The following is an 18,519-nucleotide window of genomic DNA, read 5'->3' on the forward strand; positions in this document are numbered from 1 at the left end:
GCTGAGCGAACACGAGAGAAGCTGGAGGAAGCCGCGGCCGAATCGCAGGTCCAGGTGTGAGCTCACTGCCTGCTCGTGACCGTGAGCGTACCCGCTGCTCCACGTTTTCATTGACGCCAGTTCTGCCCTGTTAGTGCCTTTGAACGTGGTGGCATCACACTCGCATTCAAGCCCCAGTGTATTAACAGCTGATATGCTTTCACCCAAACTCGATTTGATGTTTATACACAAGTCCAAAAGCGATTTCCATTAGCTGTACCTGCCCTGCTCCACAACAGGTTTTCATACAAGCACAGAGGACACACGACAGAAGACTTATCTAGGTCTGATTCAGGTGTTTAAAATGCACTCTTGAATAATAATTCTGTTCTTATAGATTTCTACTCTGTAAATGAGATTACTCAAATCCATTTACATGTTTACTCATTCTCCGTTATCCCTTGAGGTTACAATCATACTTCACTTTCTCTAGGACATAGGACCTTATTTTTCCTATTTTGCAGGGCAATCTGAGCCAGACGCATGAAGGACATAACCACGGCACGTGGTAAAAGGCCTGGGTCTCTGTACTGAGTTTCAAACATGTCACCACCAGAGGGCAGATGTGGCCCGTGGGCTTCCACTCAGGCCATCATGCAGAGAGGAATTCTAGCCCCATACTGAATCATGCAGCTCAGTCCATCACTGGGCCTTCCTGGTCAGTATCCACATGAGTCCACGCAGGAGATGACGGCCGCCCCGCAGGGCTCATGGTCACAGATCGCTAGGAGTCCCTCTGCTACTCACAGGGGGAGGTGGACCCTGAGCTGAGCACTCGTGTCTGGCTGCTGTCTTCCCCCTCCCGCCCTCTGGGTTCCTCACTCACCCAGCACTCTCCCCACCAGGCACCCCCTGTGCTAATTGGGGCCCCTTCCAGGCCACCGCCTGCTGTAAGGTAGCAACGTGAGACTTGGCAGGATCGCGGACTCTGAGACTTACTGTCTCAGCTCAGCCTATCGTGTCTGCCATCCCTGTGTCCCTAAGGAACAGTCCTCTTCAGATGCACAAAGTGCTTGGTGTCCTGGGACCGCGATCACTGGGGATAAGGAGGTGCTGGCTGTTTCTGCTGTCTGACTGTCCCTCTCACCAGGGCTCACACTTTCTTCCAGAGAAGTCTGGCCTCACAGCTCCAGAGAGGAGCCACGTGCTCTCACATCCTGTCCTCTGCCCTGCTCTGGATTTCTGCTGGGTCCTCTGCACGGTGGAGACCCGAGACCCGCCTACCCCACCCAGTGTGGCTCCCTTCAAATCTGACTTCCAGGCTCTTCCTTCTGGCTCGGTCCCCAGCCCACCTGAGGAGCCTAACTTGAGAGACACTTACTGTTTTCCTCTTCCGCCTCTTGAGGTAACACTTTGAAATCCAGGAACCACGTCTCAATCCAGGCAAGGAGGAACGAAATGATGGGTAGCACGTAGCCGAAAGCCCCTTGAGAGAAAAGCTGGAAGGACAGACGTGACCAGGAGAGGGAAATGCAGTTACCAGGAGCTCACACTGGAACATGAGCCTTCGCCAGTATAGACAGTAATTGTACAGAAAACGTGGGAGGCTGTACCTTTGAGAGGATCACTTTTGCAAGTAAAAAGGCACTGGTCACTGCTGTCGTCAGCTGAAAGACACATAACCCAGCACCATTCGAGTTAGACATTTTATGCTGGGAAGCCCCCTCCTCACAAAGAGACCTGTCGGCGCCAGAAGCACCTAAGGCCTGGAGCAGCTCTGCCAGCCCGGGCCCTCCCACATCACCCTGTCCCCAGCCCCTAAACGCAGACGGGGCCACAGTGGGCTTCTCCGTGGTGCCGGATCCCTGACTGGCTGCTCATGCTACCCCTCCTCCCTCGGTCTAGCAGGTCAGCAACCTTCTGCTCTCGGTCTAGCAGGTGACCCTCCTCCCTCAGTCCAGCAGGCTGGTGTGCTGGGACACTCAGGTTTGTCCCCCACCAGGTCCAACCTGCAAAGACCTCTCCCCACAGGAGGGAACCCTGGAATACAGAGCCAGGGCTCCCCCCTGGTGGTCGGGGAGCCCAGAGACAATCCCACGGGACCTGGGCCTTGTCCTTCCTTCCCCCAACTAGGATCCTAGCAATGTGACAGCTGACCAGTGTGATGCCCACAGTAGCCTTGACTGACAGAATGGAGGTCAGGGGACATGGGTGTCAAGCTCAGGAAGTATTAACCAAGTGCGGGGTCAGCATTGTTAGCAAACTGCCACACACACACACACACACACACACACACACACACACACACCCCAGCCAGTTGAGCTACCTGGAAGAGAAGGTATTTTACATTCTGACACTAATTAACTTTGTATGCTGACACTCAGTACGTTTTTAGGTATCAGGTGACTCGACCTTCTGTTCCAGCTGGCTGGTCCCTCCCTGTAAATGTTCTTAAAAGGAAGAATCAAAACCAATCAAATGGATGTGCTGAACATGACCTGCCCCTTCATAATTTGGTTTAGATATTAAAGATACTTTCTAAAGACCCAGTGAGTCACTCACTTTTCTGAAACAAATTTGAGACAGATGGTCTGACAAATACTAGTGCATATTAAGGAGACTCTAGAAAACTGGGAAGAGACCATCGCCACAGCTATTTGGTACCAGCAGAAACGTATTCAGGAAAGGGACTCAAGTCTGGCTACTACTGTCAGCCTACATCTGAGATACATTAGCTTGGGGCTCATCTGACGGTCCTGATGTCAGCCCTATGATTCTGCGGATGCTCGGAAGAGATGGCCCAGGGAGATGTGGCTCCTGTGGACTGTGTCTCGGGAAAGAAGCACAACCCCATCCTCAGCTAGGCACACCACGCTGGCCCACACCGACTGAGGCCTCACTCCAGAAACAAACTGTAGGCTGTTCCTGAGAAGGCCACTCCAGCTTGGGGAGCTCAGCATTCCCCCCATATACCTGCCTTCTTAGAGCTCTCAAAAAGGCGAGTGTTCAGGCATCTGTGGACATGGCAAAAATAATTGAGGCAGAATGGCTTATAATTCTTCTTTCAACCAATAAATATTTACCGAGGGTGAACAGCATGTGCCAAAGCTCTGTGCTAGATGCAAAGAAACAGGGATGAGTAAAAAACACCACTGCCTTCAAGAAGCCTGAAGGCAACAGTAAAAGGCAGCGTGGGAACTTTTCCCTTTAAGACTAGAAGGAGGGTGGGGCGCCGGGTGGCTCAGTCGGTTGGGCGTCTGACTTCAGCCCAGGTCATGATCTCGCAGTTCGTGAGTTTGAGCCCTCGCGGTTTGTGAGTTCGAGCCCCACGTCAGGCTCTGTGCTGACAGCTCGGAGCCTGGAGCCTGCTTTGGATTCTGTGTCTCCCTCTCTCTCTGCCTCTCCCCCACTCACTCTGTCTCTCTCAAAAATAAACATTAAAAAATTTTAAAAGAAGACTGGAAGGAGGGGAGGGGATAAAACAGCAAGAAAAGCAATGTTCAAAATAAGCAGCAAGTCAGTCACGAAAAATCACCAACGAGCAAAGGGGAAATTTTCCAAGTATCTTTGTGACAGAGATACTGACTGATCTTATCACTCATCTGTAAAATGCAGTAGAGGGTGAGTTGGTGCATGGCAAAGAACCACTGATGGGTCCCTACGTTCCTCAACTGGGGCGGTATCCGTAGAGACAAAGGTAGGAACTCATCACTACTGGAACAAAGCCCTGGTCTTAAGGCTAGGGAAGTGTGGAGGAAGGGGCCTCAGGAAAAGCTGGTAGAATTCATCCCAGATGAGAGGTGCATTTGGGCCCAGCCCAGCCCTGTTGTGAGCGGGCCTGGGCCAGCAGCACTGGAGGAGACGGACCGCTCACCGTGGTGACATACTCACCGCTATTGCCCACCAATGGCGCAGTCTGCATACGGCATACGCGAGGATTAACACTTTAAATCGAAAAACTGCCAAGAGCTAGATTAAAAAAAAAATGACAAGGTAAATTAAAAAAAAATAGATACAAATATAAGATCACTGAGTTTTAGGAAGAACCCACCAAAGTGTCTTCATCATTCTGTTTAGCTGAAGGCTGCCACAGACCGCCACTGGTCCAAAGACCAGTATTTGGGATCTCTGCTGTAGAATGAATGCAATGCTGCCCAAATCAGGATTCAAGTTCAGTTCCCATTATCAACAAAAGAATTTATAATTAATGTTTATTTTTCATTTCCATTTGAGTGCACGTATATTTCTGATATCCTGTTAAGACTGGAGAAAACGTTCTGAGAGCTGACTTTTCCACTCCTGGCACAAACACTCACTTTTGGGAGATACCAGGTTCCTAATAAAGTCCACTGTAAACCTCTGGGTTACGGGGGTATTGGGAAGGTTCTGTCCACCCTAGTAGCTACCATCTGATAAATTTAGGGTGCCTCTGGGACTTTTTTGAAACCCTTTATATGTATTATTAGCCCATGTAAGCCCTTCCTCAATGACCTCATGTGTCAACTACTATCATCGATCCCGTTATACACATACAGGGGACAGAAAAGTTGTGCAAGGCCACACAACTGCTTAGTGAGGGAGCCAGGACTTGAACCCAGGTGGCCAGACTCTACTTAGCCACTATGTCACAGCTGTCTTAGTAATTCTCATCTAGTGAGGAACACACGGAGAATAAGATTCTACCAGTTTTCCTCGGAAGAGACACCTTGTTGTGGGCAGGGAGAAGTCAGGCAGCTCTTGAGCAATGCCTGAGGCCAGGGGCTGCCAAAAGTTCCTCATGAATCTAAACTGCTGAAAGGCTGGAGGCCAACGGCCTTTTTGCAGCCATTCACTAGGGGGCCACACTTAAGATCCTTTCACATAAGTGAAGCTCACGGGTTGTATTTGTTTTTAATTTTCTGCTGTCGTTACAAGGGCACCTGGGTGGCTTAGTCGGTTAAGCATCCGACTCTTGATTTCAGCTCAGGTCATGATCTCACAGTTTGTGAGATCAAGCCCCATATCAGGCTCTACTCTGATAGCATGGAGCCTGCTTGGGATTCTCTCTCTCCCTCTCTCTCTGCTCCTCCTCTACTCACCTCTCTGTCTCAAAATAAATAAGCTTAAAAGAAAAGTTTAAAAAAGTGTGTTTCCCAACAATCTGCAAACTTAGTTTAGCTTCTCTATTCATTCCAACTCTATCCCTGTGTTCTGGATTTGGCAAAAAATATAAGTCTTGGGGTACCTGGGTGGCTCAGTAAGTTAAGTGGCCGACTTTGGCTCAGGTCATGCTCTCAACAGTTCCTGAGTTCAAACCCTGTGTCAGGCTCTGTGCTGACAGCTCGGAGCCTGGAGCCTGCTTCGGATTCTGTCTCCCTCTCTCTCTGCCCTCTCCCACTCACACTCAGTCTCTTTCTCTCTCAAAAATAAATATTAGAAAAAATATTTTTAAAAAAAGTATGAGTCTTCTTCAGCCCTCTATCTCAAAGTCTCCTGGGTGCCAAGGTTTCCTGGAAGCTGTGTCCACTTTCCAGGCCAGATATGCCAGTCCTTTCAGTCTGAGCTAATGGGCTCCACCTATCTGTCCAGGACCATTAAGTCCCTACACATAAAGGACAGACAACCCTTGGTGGTCTAGCTGGTAGATGAACCTGGCTTCCTGGCTGAGGCTATGTGAAGATAAATTCAGCAAGGGAAATAAGAGAAGAGAAATCAATCTTGCTATTACATGTCAATAGCTTTAGAAGAAAGAAATATCAAGATGTGGGATGTGACATGCTCTTTCCCCCTGCTTCAATGACCTGGAGCAGGTAGGCGAAGACGCTGAAACCATGAAACTCACTTTCCTCATGTGACAAACGAGGGGATTAAATTGTATGAGTGGTCTTCCAAACGTTCTGTAGCAGCCAAACACTTTTTCAGCACAATCCTACCGGGACTCAAACGTACCGTACAGATAAAAATGGAACCACCTAGGTTGCAAGGGGCTGTGACAGGGAACCCTAACCTAACCTCTACTTCCCGGGAGCTTTACCTCCTTCCCCACACACTTCTGCAGCCCCCTTCAGAAATAAAACCACCACAACACAAAAGCCTTTCTAGTATAATTTGAAAACCACTAGAAAATATAATCACCCGATTATTAAAATTCTCGACCAAAAATAATGATGATGTTGATTAGTGACTGCAGGTGGTTCTCTGAGTTTCTTGGAGGTATCTATCCTCGGGCTAAATGTTTTCCATATAGTATTTCATTTACTTTTTAGAACTATGGTGATCTCATTTTACATATGAAAAACTCAAGTTTAGACCCAATATATTAAAAGATGGATACAAATAGTGATAGCGTTGTGAATCAAACCCAGGTTTTTCTGACGTGAAGGGTCCTACTCTTAACCGGTGTGCATAAAGCTTCTAGAGATAGTGATTAATGCGGTTAAAATCAATTTGGAGGAACTCACCGCGAACATTAATTGCCTATCCTGCATCCAACACAACGTTAGAACCTGACTTGCTTACACCATCCGCTACAAAGAGATACCAGGAAGAGGTACCAAGCCCAATGAAAGCCACAGAATGCCCTAGAAAGAGTGCAAGCATTTCTTTGAATGAAATGAAGGCCTCATCCACAGAGAACTGCATCTGTGTAATTCCATAACTGACTAATGTTGCTCAGGATTACCAATATGGAACTTTCCTCAAAAACTATTCTAGAAAAACGAAACAGTATTATTAAAAGTACACTCAGAAATCTATCTCAAGGCAGAAAAGGAATGGCATTTTCATCAAGTTATTACATAAATAGGTCACTTTTCCTTTTAGTGATTAGGACACATCCACGGCTTCTATGAAAAGAATAAAGGCTCTCCTCCAAGAAAACAGAATGGCTCCTTCTGCTGCCCTCCCTTATCTCTCATTTCTCTCCTCCCTATGACCAAACAATTCCTTACAGCGAGAGAGAGAGCGTTGACTTGGCCAGTAACTGAGGGGAAAGGAAAGACAGTGTTCAGGAGAGGACAAAAGAATGGCACAGACTAGGAGATCTATTCAGGGGAAATTTACCTTTTGGTTACAGATTCATCATATCTGAAATAAAATGGAAAACAGAAAATACTTACAAATATATCGAAGTAAGAGGAGTAGTAGTCATAGCGCACTACCTCCTTCTCTAAGGTGTTCTCAATGCCTCCATTCACCTGGGAAGGATGGTGAGAAGTAAAACTGAGAGGTTTACGTGTGAAAATAATACAAGAAAATATACAAGTAAGGTTGTTCTTGTATACACTTTTCTGCCTACCATCTCAGAACCCTGGAATGTTAAAACGGGAGGAACGAAACACGCATCAACTCTAATAGAAAAATGCTGAATAGTATATCCCACTTCAATTCTGAATTCATTCACTTGACAAATATAAACATATAATGAAAAAGAATGCCTTGTAAAAAACAAGTTCCTACTTTGGCAAACTAAAATGTTCAAAAATGATTCTTTTTCTCTTCTAAGACAAAATCTTCAAACATACCGATGTATAATCTTAAAGAAGACAAGTCACATTCCTCCAAGCCTGCCCTCACTTTCTGACCAGTCTCTGCTGTTTAAGGTCTTGGAAGGCCAACGGGTCCCCTGATCTTAGCAAAGATCAATGACAGCAGTTACTGTGACACAAGATAGAGGTTCAGATATTCTCTCTGGTTTTTCTTTTTTATTTGTTCCTGGCATTTGAAAATCCTGCCCTCTTAGCAATTTTCATATATACTTTTCATTTGATAGATAATGAAATAAGGGGAAGACCAGACCTACAATCAAATGTGATGAAGTTACAGTGAATGATGAAAATCAGCCCTAAGATGATAAACTTTGTCCTCTCTCGATTCTCCTATCAAGATGAATTTTAAACGCTCAAGTTCAGATTCTACATATTACACTATAGAAAATATTGTTTTAAAAATCAAGTAGGGGCACCTGGGTGGCTCAGTCAGTTAAGTGTCTGATTTCGGCTCAGGTCACGATCTTGCGGTTCGTGAGTTTGAGCCCCGCGTCGGACTCTGTGCTGACAGCTCAGATCCTGGAGCCTGCTTCTGATGCTGTGTCTCCCTCTCTCTCTGCACCTCCCCCACTCCAGTTCTGTCTCTGTCTCTCTTTCTCTCAAATAAACATTAAAAAATTTAAAAAAAATTTTTTTTAACATTTATTCATTTTTTGAGAGACAGAGAGCACAAGCAGGGGAGGGGCAGAGCGAGAGGGAGACACAGAATCTGAAACAGGCTCCAGGCTCTGAGCTGTCGGCACAGAGCCCGATGCGGGGCTTGAAGTCATGAAACGTGAGATTGTGACCTGAGCTGAAGTCGGACGCTCAACCAACTGAGCCACCCGGGCGCCCTAAAAAATTAAAAAAAAAATCAAGTAATGGAACGTGTGTCTGGCACCTGTGGCAGCACCCAAGCAGACACCAGAACTGTTAGGGCCCGTGGATTAGGGCACAGGACGTGCAACAGTAAATTCCCATTTCTGATCTGGAGTACACACATCATTTGTCCTGGTAAACTGATGGAGATATCTGAAAAAGGACAAAGTGAAGGAGGATGAGCCAAAGACCTGGGCAAAGGGGGAGAAAATTAATAAGGAACACCCCTGCGAGGTTTGCTAATCGGCCTAACTGGAATTAAAGTTGCCCCAAGGGAAGGCTCCTCTTGGCTTAGATACTTTTACAAGTATATGTATCTGTTATTCAAATGAAAGTTTACTATAAACACTAGTCAGTACTTTAAAATCTCTTAAGGGGGTTTAGATTTCTGCGTAGTTTGTGCAGATGGGCTATAGATGTGCTTGACTATAGATCCCTAATAACAAACAGAACAGAAAACTTGGGAGCAAAAGGAAAGAATTATTAAAAGGCAACCAACCATGTAGTCTTATCAACTGTGTCTGTCCAGACTAAGGAAGCTTACCAAGCTCTAAAATACTAAAAGAATGATTATTCTAAGTGACCCAGGGCGCAGAGACCACCGTCCTGGCTGAGAGCCCGGGAATCAAGCTGCTGATAACAGTTCTTCAGTAAACAGTCAGTAGAAAAAGGTTTTCCACGGTATCTGCATACTTTAAAAGACCCTGATTTTGCCTGGCCTTTAATTTTTTTTTTTTTTAAACGTTTATTTATTTTTGAGACAGAGAGAGACAGAGCATGAACGGGGGAAGGTCACAGAGAGAGGGAGACACAGAATCGGAAACAGGCTCCAGGCTCCGAGCCATCAGCCCAGAGCCTGACGCGGGGCTCGAACTCACGGACCGCGAGATCGTGACCTGGCTGAATTCGGACGCTTAACCGACTGCGCCACCCAGGCGCCCCTTGCCTGGCCTTTAAACAGAGAAATCGAAAATCTATTACCTAGAGCTCCAACTTGTGCTCTAAATTCTTAATTTCAAAACCTCTGGCTCTACCTCAAGATGTCCCCCATAGACTTGCCTTTAGTTTCACATGGAATCTCTTCCCACAGTTCTGACACAGCTGATCCTATTCTTTTTATGTTCTATCATTAGAAATCTTGAGTCCTGGGGCGCCTGGGTGGCTCAGTTGGTTGAGCGTCCGACTTTGGCTCAGGTCATGACCTCGCAGTCTGCGGTCTGTGAGTTCAAGCCCCACATCGGGCTCTGTGCAGACAGCTCAGAGCCCGGAGCCTGCTTCGGATCCTGTTTCTCCCTCTCTCTCCACCCTTCCCCAACTCATGCTCTGTCTCAGAAATAAATAAACATTAAAAAAATTTTTGTTTAAATCTTGACTCCTTCCTGAATACTGGAGATAAAAAAACTCTGCTTATCAATAAGTCTATCAGCATACTTAGGTTTCTTTAAATTTTTTTTAAGTTTATTTATCTATTTTTTGAGAGAGAGAGTGAGCAGGGCTGGGGCAGACAAGGAGAGACTCTCAAGTAGGCTCCGCACTAGAGCCTGATGTGGGGCTTGAACTCATAAACCATGAGATCTTGACCTAAGCCACAGTCAAGAGTAGGACTCTTAACCAACTGAGCCACCCAGGCGCCCCCAGCATACTTATTTTTTTAGGATGCCTCTAAGATTAACTTTTTCCTTCCGATTCTCACCACCTTGCATGGGATTCCTTTCACAGCTTCGCAGCCAATCTGTCCCTAATGTAATCCTACTGGCAAACCAGTGCCATGAGATCTTTATCCATTCACAGAATATTTGCTGAACACTTGCTAAGTGTCGAATATGGTTCTAAATACTTCAGTAAACAAAACAGTATCCCTGTCTCTATGGAACTTATGTTTTAGCAAGGAGTGAGAGATGACAAACAAGAAAATACGTGCTGTACAGAGAACAGAAGCAGGGCAGTGCGACAGAAGTGATGGTTGACTTCTTTGGGTTGGACGCTAAGTGGAAGCCTTCCCTGTGGTGAGATCTAAGCTGACAGATACCAGCATAAGACGTCAGCATCTGCATCAAGATAAAGGAAATGAACCATTTTCATTTAGAAGGAACTAGTATAAAGGTCCAAGACAGAAGGGAGCTTGTTCTGTCCTGAGACCAGGAGTCAAGTCTGGGCTTATCCAGGAGGGCCAGGAACAGAGAGTGGGAAAGGAAGGCTGGAGAGGCTCCTTGGGGGCTATGCTGGCCAAGCTACGGCACTTGGATTTTATCAAAAGTGCTCTGGTCCATCAGAAGGGTTATAAATAGAAGGTAACATTGTTTGATTTGTTGTTTTCAGTCTCTCTGGCTTGTTTTTACAATTTTTTTAAATGTTTATTTATTATTTTTGAGAGAAAGAAAGAGACAGAGCATGGGTGGGGGAGAGGCAGAGAGAGGGAGACACAGAATCCAAAGCAGGCTCCAGGCAGAGCCCAACGTGGGGCTCGAACCCACGAATTGCGAGATCGTGACCTAAGCCAAAGTCAGATGCTTAACTGACTGAGCCACCCGGGCGCCCCAAATCTCTCTGGCTTCTAGGAGGAGAATGGATATTAGGAGGGCAAGAATGGAAGCTGGCTAATCAGTTGGGCTCCTGGTACAGGAGTCTGCGGGAGTCATAACGCTGGCTTGCTTGAGGGTGGCCACGGTAGAAATGGAGAAGACGTCATGACTTGGATCTATTTTGCAGGCACATCCCACAGGGCTTACTTTTCAACTGGATAGGGAATGTGAGAGACACAAAACAAGCAAATTAATTAAGGATGAGTCTTCATTTTTGGCCTGAGCATCTTGCTTCCTTGGAGAAAGGAGAAAAATTGGCTAAATTGGAAGTCATATATAAAGGCAAAGTACTTGGGTTACTGTTATGATTGCATAGTCCCATTCCTCTTTTGAAGGCCTAAGCACCCCTGGCGCTATTTCTTTCCTCTTTCAAAGACCAGCACGATAGGGCAGTGTAAGATATGTGCTGTATCTGCTCCGCTAAACTTCAAATCTTACTAATGTTTCTGTGGAGCTTGCCACACCTAAATCTGAAGCCTATGTCTGGCACTCAGTATGTGTGTAGACAGGTGAAAAGAACAATGGATTTCAGTGATTAGAGTGATTACAGAAACAGACCACAGAAGAAAAGGCATATGGTACAGTGTGTGGTGAAAAGCCCAGGTCAGGACTGACAATCTAAATCAAACACAACTAGAAACTGAAGGTAAAAAAAAAAAAACAAACCAAAATATCAAACCTTGCCAAAAAAGTCAAGATGTGCTATCTTAAAGATCATATAGTCTTGTGTGATCTTTTCATTTTATAACTGGGGCAACTGGCAGTCAGTGGAAAAGTTTTAGAATACATTTCTTAATTTGAAATATGCATCTCTAGGTTTACTGCAGCATTGTATAAAAGCCGGGATATGGAAGTAGCCTCAGTGTCTATCCACAGATGATGGATAAAGAAGATGTGGTGTGCATATCTATTTATCTATAGACATATATAGATATATACACACACAATATACATATACTCACACATATATATTATACATATAATATAAATACATACATTATATACACACACACAATGGAATAGTACTCAGCTGTAAAAAATAATGTGATCCTGCCATTTGCAACAACATGGTTAGATGTAGAGTATAATGCTAAGTGAAATAAGTCAGACAGAGAAAGACAAATACCGTATGATTTCACTCACACATGGAATTTAAGAAACGAAACAAACGAAGAAAAAAAGAGACAAACAAAAACCAGACTCTTACATATGGAGAACTGTCAGTGGGGAGTTGGCAGGGAGGGGCTGGGAGAAATTGAAAAGGGAGATTAAGAGGTACAACCTTCCAGTTATAAAATAGATAAATCATGGAGATGAAAAGCACAGCACAGGAAACAAAGTCAGTAAGACTGCAATAGTGTTGTCTGGTGACAGATGGTGACTCCACTTACTGCATGAGCGCCGAGTCATGTACAGAAATGCTGAAATGTTTGATGCCTGAAACTAATGTTAACACTGCGTATGTTAATTACCTTCAATAAAAAAAAAATTAAACAAAAATACATCTCTTAATTGCTAGGCCTGGTGATTTTTTTCATTTATAACCTGTCACACACAGACATCAACCAATCCCTCCTGAGGAACAAAACAGAGTTCAGTCCACTTCACTCAGTTGAAGGGAGGAGGGAGGTGAGTGTGATCCTACAAATCCCTCACCACAGCTCTACCCCCAGGCTTCCCTCACTTAAAAGTAGGTAGTGATCTTGGTGGTAAATCAATAAATGCTTTGATTTTGTGCTGTCATTACAATCATTTTTACGTGAGCTCCCTAAAACTGCTGCTATGCTTTCCTGTTGAAAGATGTATTTCTGGGGTGCCCGGGTGGCTCAGTCTGTTTAGCATCCAACTCTTGATTACGGCTCAGGTCGTGATCCCAGGGTTGTGGAACAGAGTCCCACGTTGGGCTCTGCCTGCTTGGGATTCTTTCTCTCTCCTCCTCTACCCCTCTCTCTCTCAGTAAAATAAAAAAAAATAATAATAAGGGGTGCCTGGTTAAGTCGGTTAAGTGTCTGACTCTTGGTTTCGGCTCAGGCCATGACCTCGCAGTGTCGTGGGTTTGAGCCCTGAGTTGGGCTCTGCGCTGGCAGTGCAGAACCTTCTTGGGATTCTCTCTCTACCTCTCTCTCTGCCCCTCCCCTGCTCTCTCTCTCTCTCTCTCAAAAATAAATAAACTTTAAAAAATTTTTTAAATAAATTAAAAAGATGTATTTCTTTTTTATTTCTTAATAGATAGGTACTAGTTTTGAAAACATATTACTCCTTTGAAATATATGTTAATTTAAATGTTTTCTTTAATGTATACATGTGGAACAAATAATAAAAAGAGAGACTCTAAATTAGTGCATCGTATCACTGGCTTGTGTGGTTTTAAACAATTCTTGCCTGTGAGGAAAGCATTTGGAAGAGATTACCTATTTGTAAACAGAGTCAAGGCTTTGGGAGAAAACAGATATATTGGGCTAAATAAAATATATTATTAAAATGTATTTCACCTATTTTCACCTTTATTAACGTAGCAACTAGAGAACTTAATTGTCTACAAGGCTTGCGTTATATTTCCATTGGATAGTACTAGTCTAGAGAGTTATTTGACAATATAACTGCATAGACCTGACAAGATCGAGACAAACCTCCAAATGGTTCTGAACATTTTTTTCAATAAAAGATGAATGATCTCTTTGTGAAAAAGTAAAGAATAAATGCAAGAAAACTCTTAAACATGGGGATTAGAAAAGTAGATGTAACATATAAAACATAATCCAGAGGCATGCTACATTTTTGAAGCAAGGACCAGCAATCTTTTTCTGAGAAGGGCCAGGAAATAGATACTTTCGCCTTTGTGGGCCAGATGGACTCTGTCACAACTACTCAAGTCAACTATAGCACAAAAGCCAGCCACAGGCAAAAGGTAAACAGATGGGCAGGGCTGTGTTCCAATAAAACTTTATAAAAACAGGCCAGCTGAATTTGGCCCCCAGGCTATAGTTCGCTAACTCCTGACAGAGAACAAAACACCATGAATTCAAATTTCAAAGTGAGTTTTAAATGAACTAGCCTTTGTTTTAAAAACTAACAGCACAGAACAAGAGAGGTCAAAATCAGCTGGAAAAGAGCACTATCCCCCCCTTTGGAAAAACACAGAATTCACTAAATGACACAGAAATGAGGAGAAAAATAAGAAAATTGTTTCTTGGCTCTGGAAACAATTCTTATGTAAAGTCATGGGGAAGAAAAACACTTACATTTAACTCTATTATCCACAGTAACGTTACAAATAAGAGGTCAAAGGTGACAAACAAACAGAAAGTCCTCCGGACATCAGATATGCCTTTCTTCTCCCTTCCTTCATAGGACTCAATCCTGGCCATGAGGTGTGCAGGGTTGATGGAATGAACGTCGCGCAAGGAAGCGTGAGAGCTCTGGCTCCCGGTGAGGGCGTTCTCCATGTCTTCTTGCAGGGGGTTCATCCTGGAGGCGGGTTAAGGGAGCCTCTCTCCAACTTCACCATCCCTGGAGAGAAGACAGCTTTGTGTGAAATCAGAGCTCACCTAAAACCACCATGCCACCCCACCTCCGCACAACTGTTTCTCTAGCTGAGCGACAGTGTCGTCACTGAAGACACCTGTGTCCTGATGAAGACATAAAGCCAAAGGGAAATGAGACGTGCCTCTTGATGCTCTCAATATTACAAACGAGCTGGTACAGACATGACTGGCAGCAGAGAAGAATGCAAGTGTGCCCCACTAAAGAGGGAAGACAGGATGCTGACCACACGAGGAGGGGGTAACTGAGAACCTGGAGCAAGCCGGTTCCCGTGTGTTTCCAGGGAGAAAACCTCTCCAAGTGTGTGTCATTACTCAGGAAAACATTTCCTGAAAGCTCCCCAGAGAGCGTGTGACTAGGACGTGAAAACTAGACACAGAAAACATTGTCTCCTGAAGAGGAACTGCTTTCCACCAAAAGTATCTAATAAACTGATCTTAGTGTTTCCCCATTACGTCTTAATGAATAAGCATGTGTCAGGCCCCTTCTTGGAAAAGTACCCACACCCCCAAAGTTCATCAGCGTTACGCAAACACCTCTGCTGATGACCCAAGTTACAGCTCTATCTAGAGATCCAAGACCCCCTCTCCCCAAGGCTAGGATGTGCTTCTATGCTAAAAGTGAAAGATTACTAACCTAAATGATCTGACCTCCTCAAGAAGGAGGCAAAATCATGAAACAGTATGGTGGACGGTATTGCTGTGTTCCTTCTACAGCACCTCTCCCCGTAGGGGGACACTAGACACCTGGCTCTACTGACCTCATGTGCATTTCCCCGGGCCAATTTTACCCACTTCTGTCCACACGTAAGAACCCTGCACTGGTTCTCCTTTCCTTCTGCCACAGTGACTGGCAATGTCCAGATAAGGAAGAACATTTTCAAGGCGGGTAAAACGGAAGTTGAAAACAGACTGCTGACATCTCCCAGAAGCATCATGGTCCCGCTCGGTCCTACTCACAGTCCAGAACAGTGTCGCTACACATGGTCCTCATTTCTTTCCCTTCCCATATTCCAGGGACAAAAGTCCCTTCCACATTTTCATACGATAAAACGACGTAACATTTTCCAAAGCAGTTTGGTTATACGAACTAAGATGCTTTAAGATATTCATACCTACTGGTCCGGTAACCCCAGGCCAAGACAAAAACTGATCTATGTCACTAGAGGTTGGGTTAGTGATGTTAGTGATTACCCGTGAGCAAGAGAGAGGGAACAGAGACTAGAGCTCACAAGTTTGGTCAAATTCCATTTCTTGGCCTGAGTAGAGCTACCATGGCTGTGCTCCCTTAGTGATAATTTACTGATGTCGGGTAGTCGTTTCAATGGGGCACTGACTTGCAAATATTCAAAATGCTGTATGCTTACGTACACGTACGCACATATGAATGGTGTGTGTGTGCCTGTTAGGTAGACTTTATCATTATATATGTATAATAGTCCCAATGAGAAAACAATCTAAATATCTAACAAAAAGGGAATAATGAGATACATCATAGTATAACCACAGTATAGTCATTAAATAAGGTACTCCAAACTTAGAAAAATGATTACGTTATAATAGTAACTAGACTAAAATCTCAACATCAAATGGAACACAGGCACAGACAGCATTTTCACAACTTTGTAAAATAAAACCAAATTTTTAAAAGAATGTACCTATGAAACATATCAAATGCTAATACTGATTATCTCTGCCTGGTGATATATTTTCCCCCTTTTATCTTTTCCATGTTTTTGTATTTCCTATTTTGCACATATTGTGTCTACAACACAGGGACTAAATTAAAACATCATTGTGGTAGAGTCCTAGACAGATGTCCCAGGACTCTATGAGGCTCTTCCCTCTCTTTCACACATCTGGGTGACAGGAGATAACAGCCTATTGAGCATTCTGAAAAGCTCAGTAGGAGTCCACTTCAGTGCTTTGTAAAATAAAATACAAAATTCCAAAAGTTCAAAGTATTCTACACAATTTCTTTCTCAATGAGACCAACACCATCCTAAGGGAAGGGATTCCAATGGCATATTCCCCTGTCCAGTTGTTTTTAAAATAAAGCTTGCAAAACACTAACTTTATTCTGCCAGACTTCTAACAGTTAATTCTGGAGCAGTAAGTAAAAAGGAATGTAACTATGTTTTCTGTGATAAAACACACACAAAATTCAAAAAGATACCAGAGACGCTCTCTAAATCTGAACCTGGATAAATAGAGACATATTTCTGTGGCAACACATTCTACAGCAAGAAAAAGGAACCCAAGTAGTTTTTAAACTGATCTAATATTATTCTATTAGCAAGTATATTTAAAAATTAATTTAACCATTTTTTAAAATTTTTTATGATTTTTTTTTGAGAGAGAGCAAGAGCATGGGTGCACAGGAGAGGGGCAGAGGGAGAGGGAGAGGGAGAGGGAGAGGGAGAGGGAGAGGGAGAGAGGGAGAGAGGGAGAGAGAGAGAGAGAGAGAGAGAGAGAGAGAATCTTAAGCGGGCTTCACACTCTGCACAGAGCCCCACGTGGGGCTTGATCCCATGACCTTGGGATCATGACCTGAGTCGAAATCAAGAGTCGGATGTTCAACTTACTGAGCCACCCAGGCACCCTTAAAAATTAATTTAAACTCTTAAATCTACTAAACTGTATGGACGATTCAACAAATTCACAATTCAAACTCAGGGCTGTTTTTAGGAAGAAAATCGCTTTTCTCAGGCTCATGCATTCCTCCTTCCCTGAGCCCACTCCTCATGAATACAAAGGGATCCCAAAGCAAAACATCACTCCTAGAAATCTGAGGCTATTTCAAACTAAAATCTGACATCATTCAACGGCATACACCTTCCCTGAGAAACGAGGATCATTCCGTTATCTTTCAGATGCATACACAGAACTGCTAAGTAGCTAGAATCTACAGATACTTGCACACCTTTAGCAATAGTTACCCAAAGCACAGATTGTTGTGAGCAGAAAGAGAGAGAGAGCTTCCTTATAAGGCGTAAAAGAGGACACCACACAAAGCCCCTTTCTACTCTACAATGACAGGACTTCATCCTAACCCTGTCCTTCCAAAAGGTTCAAGTATGAAACCTTACAGAAGACGTCACTGAAATGCTCTCCACATTCTAATCCTCAGGCAGGTCAAGTACATCTCCTCCAGGTCCCCCTAGGGCCGTGGATATTATGTCACTTCTGAAATTGCTTACCACAATGTGCCTTAATTATCCACTCGCCTGTCTCTCCTGCTAGGCAGTGTGTTCCGTGAAGGCCTTGAATTTGATTTGCACATCCCTGTGCCCCAAGGACTACCCCAGTACACGGGACATGGCAAGAACAAAACAAACGTCGACTAAGTAAATTCTACCACCTCACACAGAGACCCGCAGAGCCGGCTTTCACATTCTCTGCACTGGAGAGGCCACAACTGTTTTTTCCAAGGAAGAGCTTGGATATTCTCCCAGGTATAATTTTGGAAGCACTAAATATTCAGTTCTTGGTACTGAGAGCCTCTCTGGGGTTGGTTTAAGGAAAGCTAAGCCTCTCTAAGGAGGGGGGTAAGTACCGAAGAGCTGTATACACAGGAACCTAAATCTGCAACGCAAGATTTATTCCAACCATGGGGGACATATGGGGGATGAGGGTGGAGAACTACAAAGAAAAGAAAAGAAAAACATCCCCTTATCTTTTTCTGGCATTTGCGTGAGGAGATGAGAATCTTTTTGTTCTTTCAGTTTTTGAAAATAAGATTCACGTCTTCGTGAATCTCACATGAATCGCTGTCCTCCTCTGTACTGTAATAATAGCCAGCCATTTCTACATTATGCTACATTAACAAGGTGCTCCAAAGTTCAGGGGCATAACACGATCTATATTTATTCTCAAGCTCACAGGTCTACAGGTTGCCTGAAGTTCAGCTGATCTCGTGGGGGCTCAGCTGGGCAACTCTGCTTCTAGGGGCAGCGCAACTTGGCTTCAAATCGTGTTGGATGCAGGTCAGCTCTCTGTCTGTCTTCCTCCTCAGACCAGGACTATCTGGGT

General features: G+C 44.3%; 1 protein-coding gene across 7 annotated transcripts in view; it reads right to left on the reverse strand.

Annotated features, from left to right (window-relative positions):
• Positions 1 to 18,519, reverse strand: part of LOC102950774 (STARD3 N-terminal-like protein) — a 56,166-nt gene that overhangs the window by 14,600 nt on the left and 23,047 nt on the right. For all 7 annotated transcript variants that reach the window (XM_042964093.1, XM_042964114.1, XM_042964125.1 and 4 more), the window contains 5 exons: positions 14,188 to 14,455; positions 7,077 to 7,154; positions 3,871 to 3,948; positions 1,593 to 1,646; positions 1,361 to 1,478 (listed from right to left, as the gene is read on the reverse strand). In XM_042964093.1, coding sequence (XP_042820027.1) covers positions 1,361 to 1,478; positions 1,593 to 1,646; positions 3,871 to 3,948; positions 7,077 to 7,154; positions 14,188 to 14,412 — 553 coding nt within the window. In that variant the 5' untranslated portion in view covers positions 14,413 to 14,455. The remainder of the gene's footprint in view (positions 1 to 1,360; positions 1,479 to 1,592; positions 1,647 to 3,870; positions 3,949 to 7,076; positions 7,155 to 14,187; positions 14,456 to 18,519) is intronic.

This window comes from Panthera tigris, chromosome A2 (genome assembly GCF_018350195.1).
Source record: "Panthera tigris isolate Pti1 chromosome A2, P.tigris_Pti1_mat1.1, whole genome shotgun sequence".
Classification (NCBI taxonomy): Eukaryota; Metazoa; Chordata; class Mammalia; order Carnivora; family Felidae; genus Panthera; species Panthera tigris.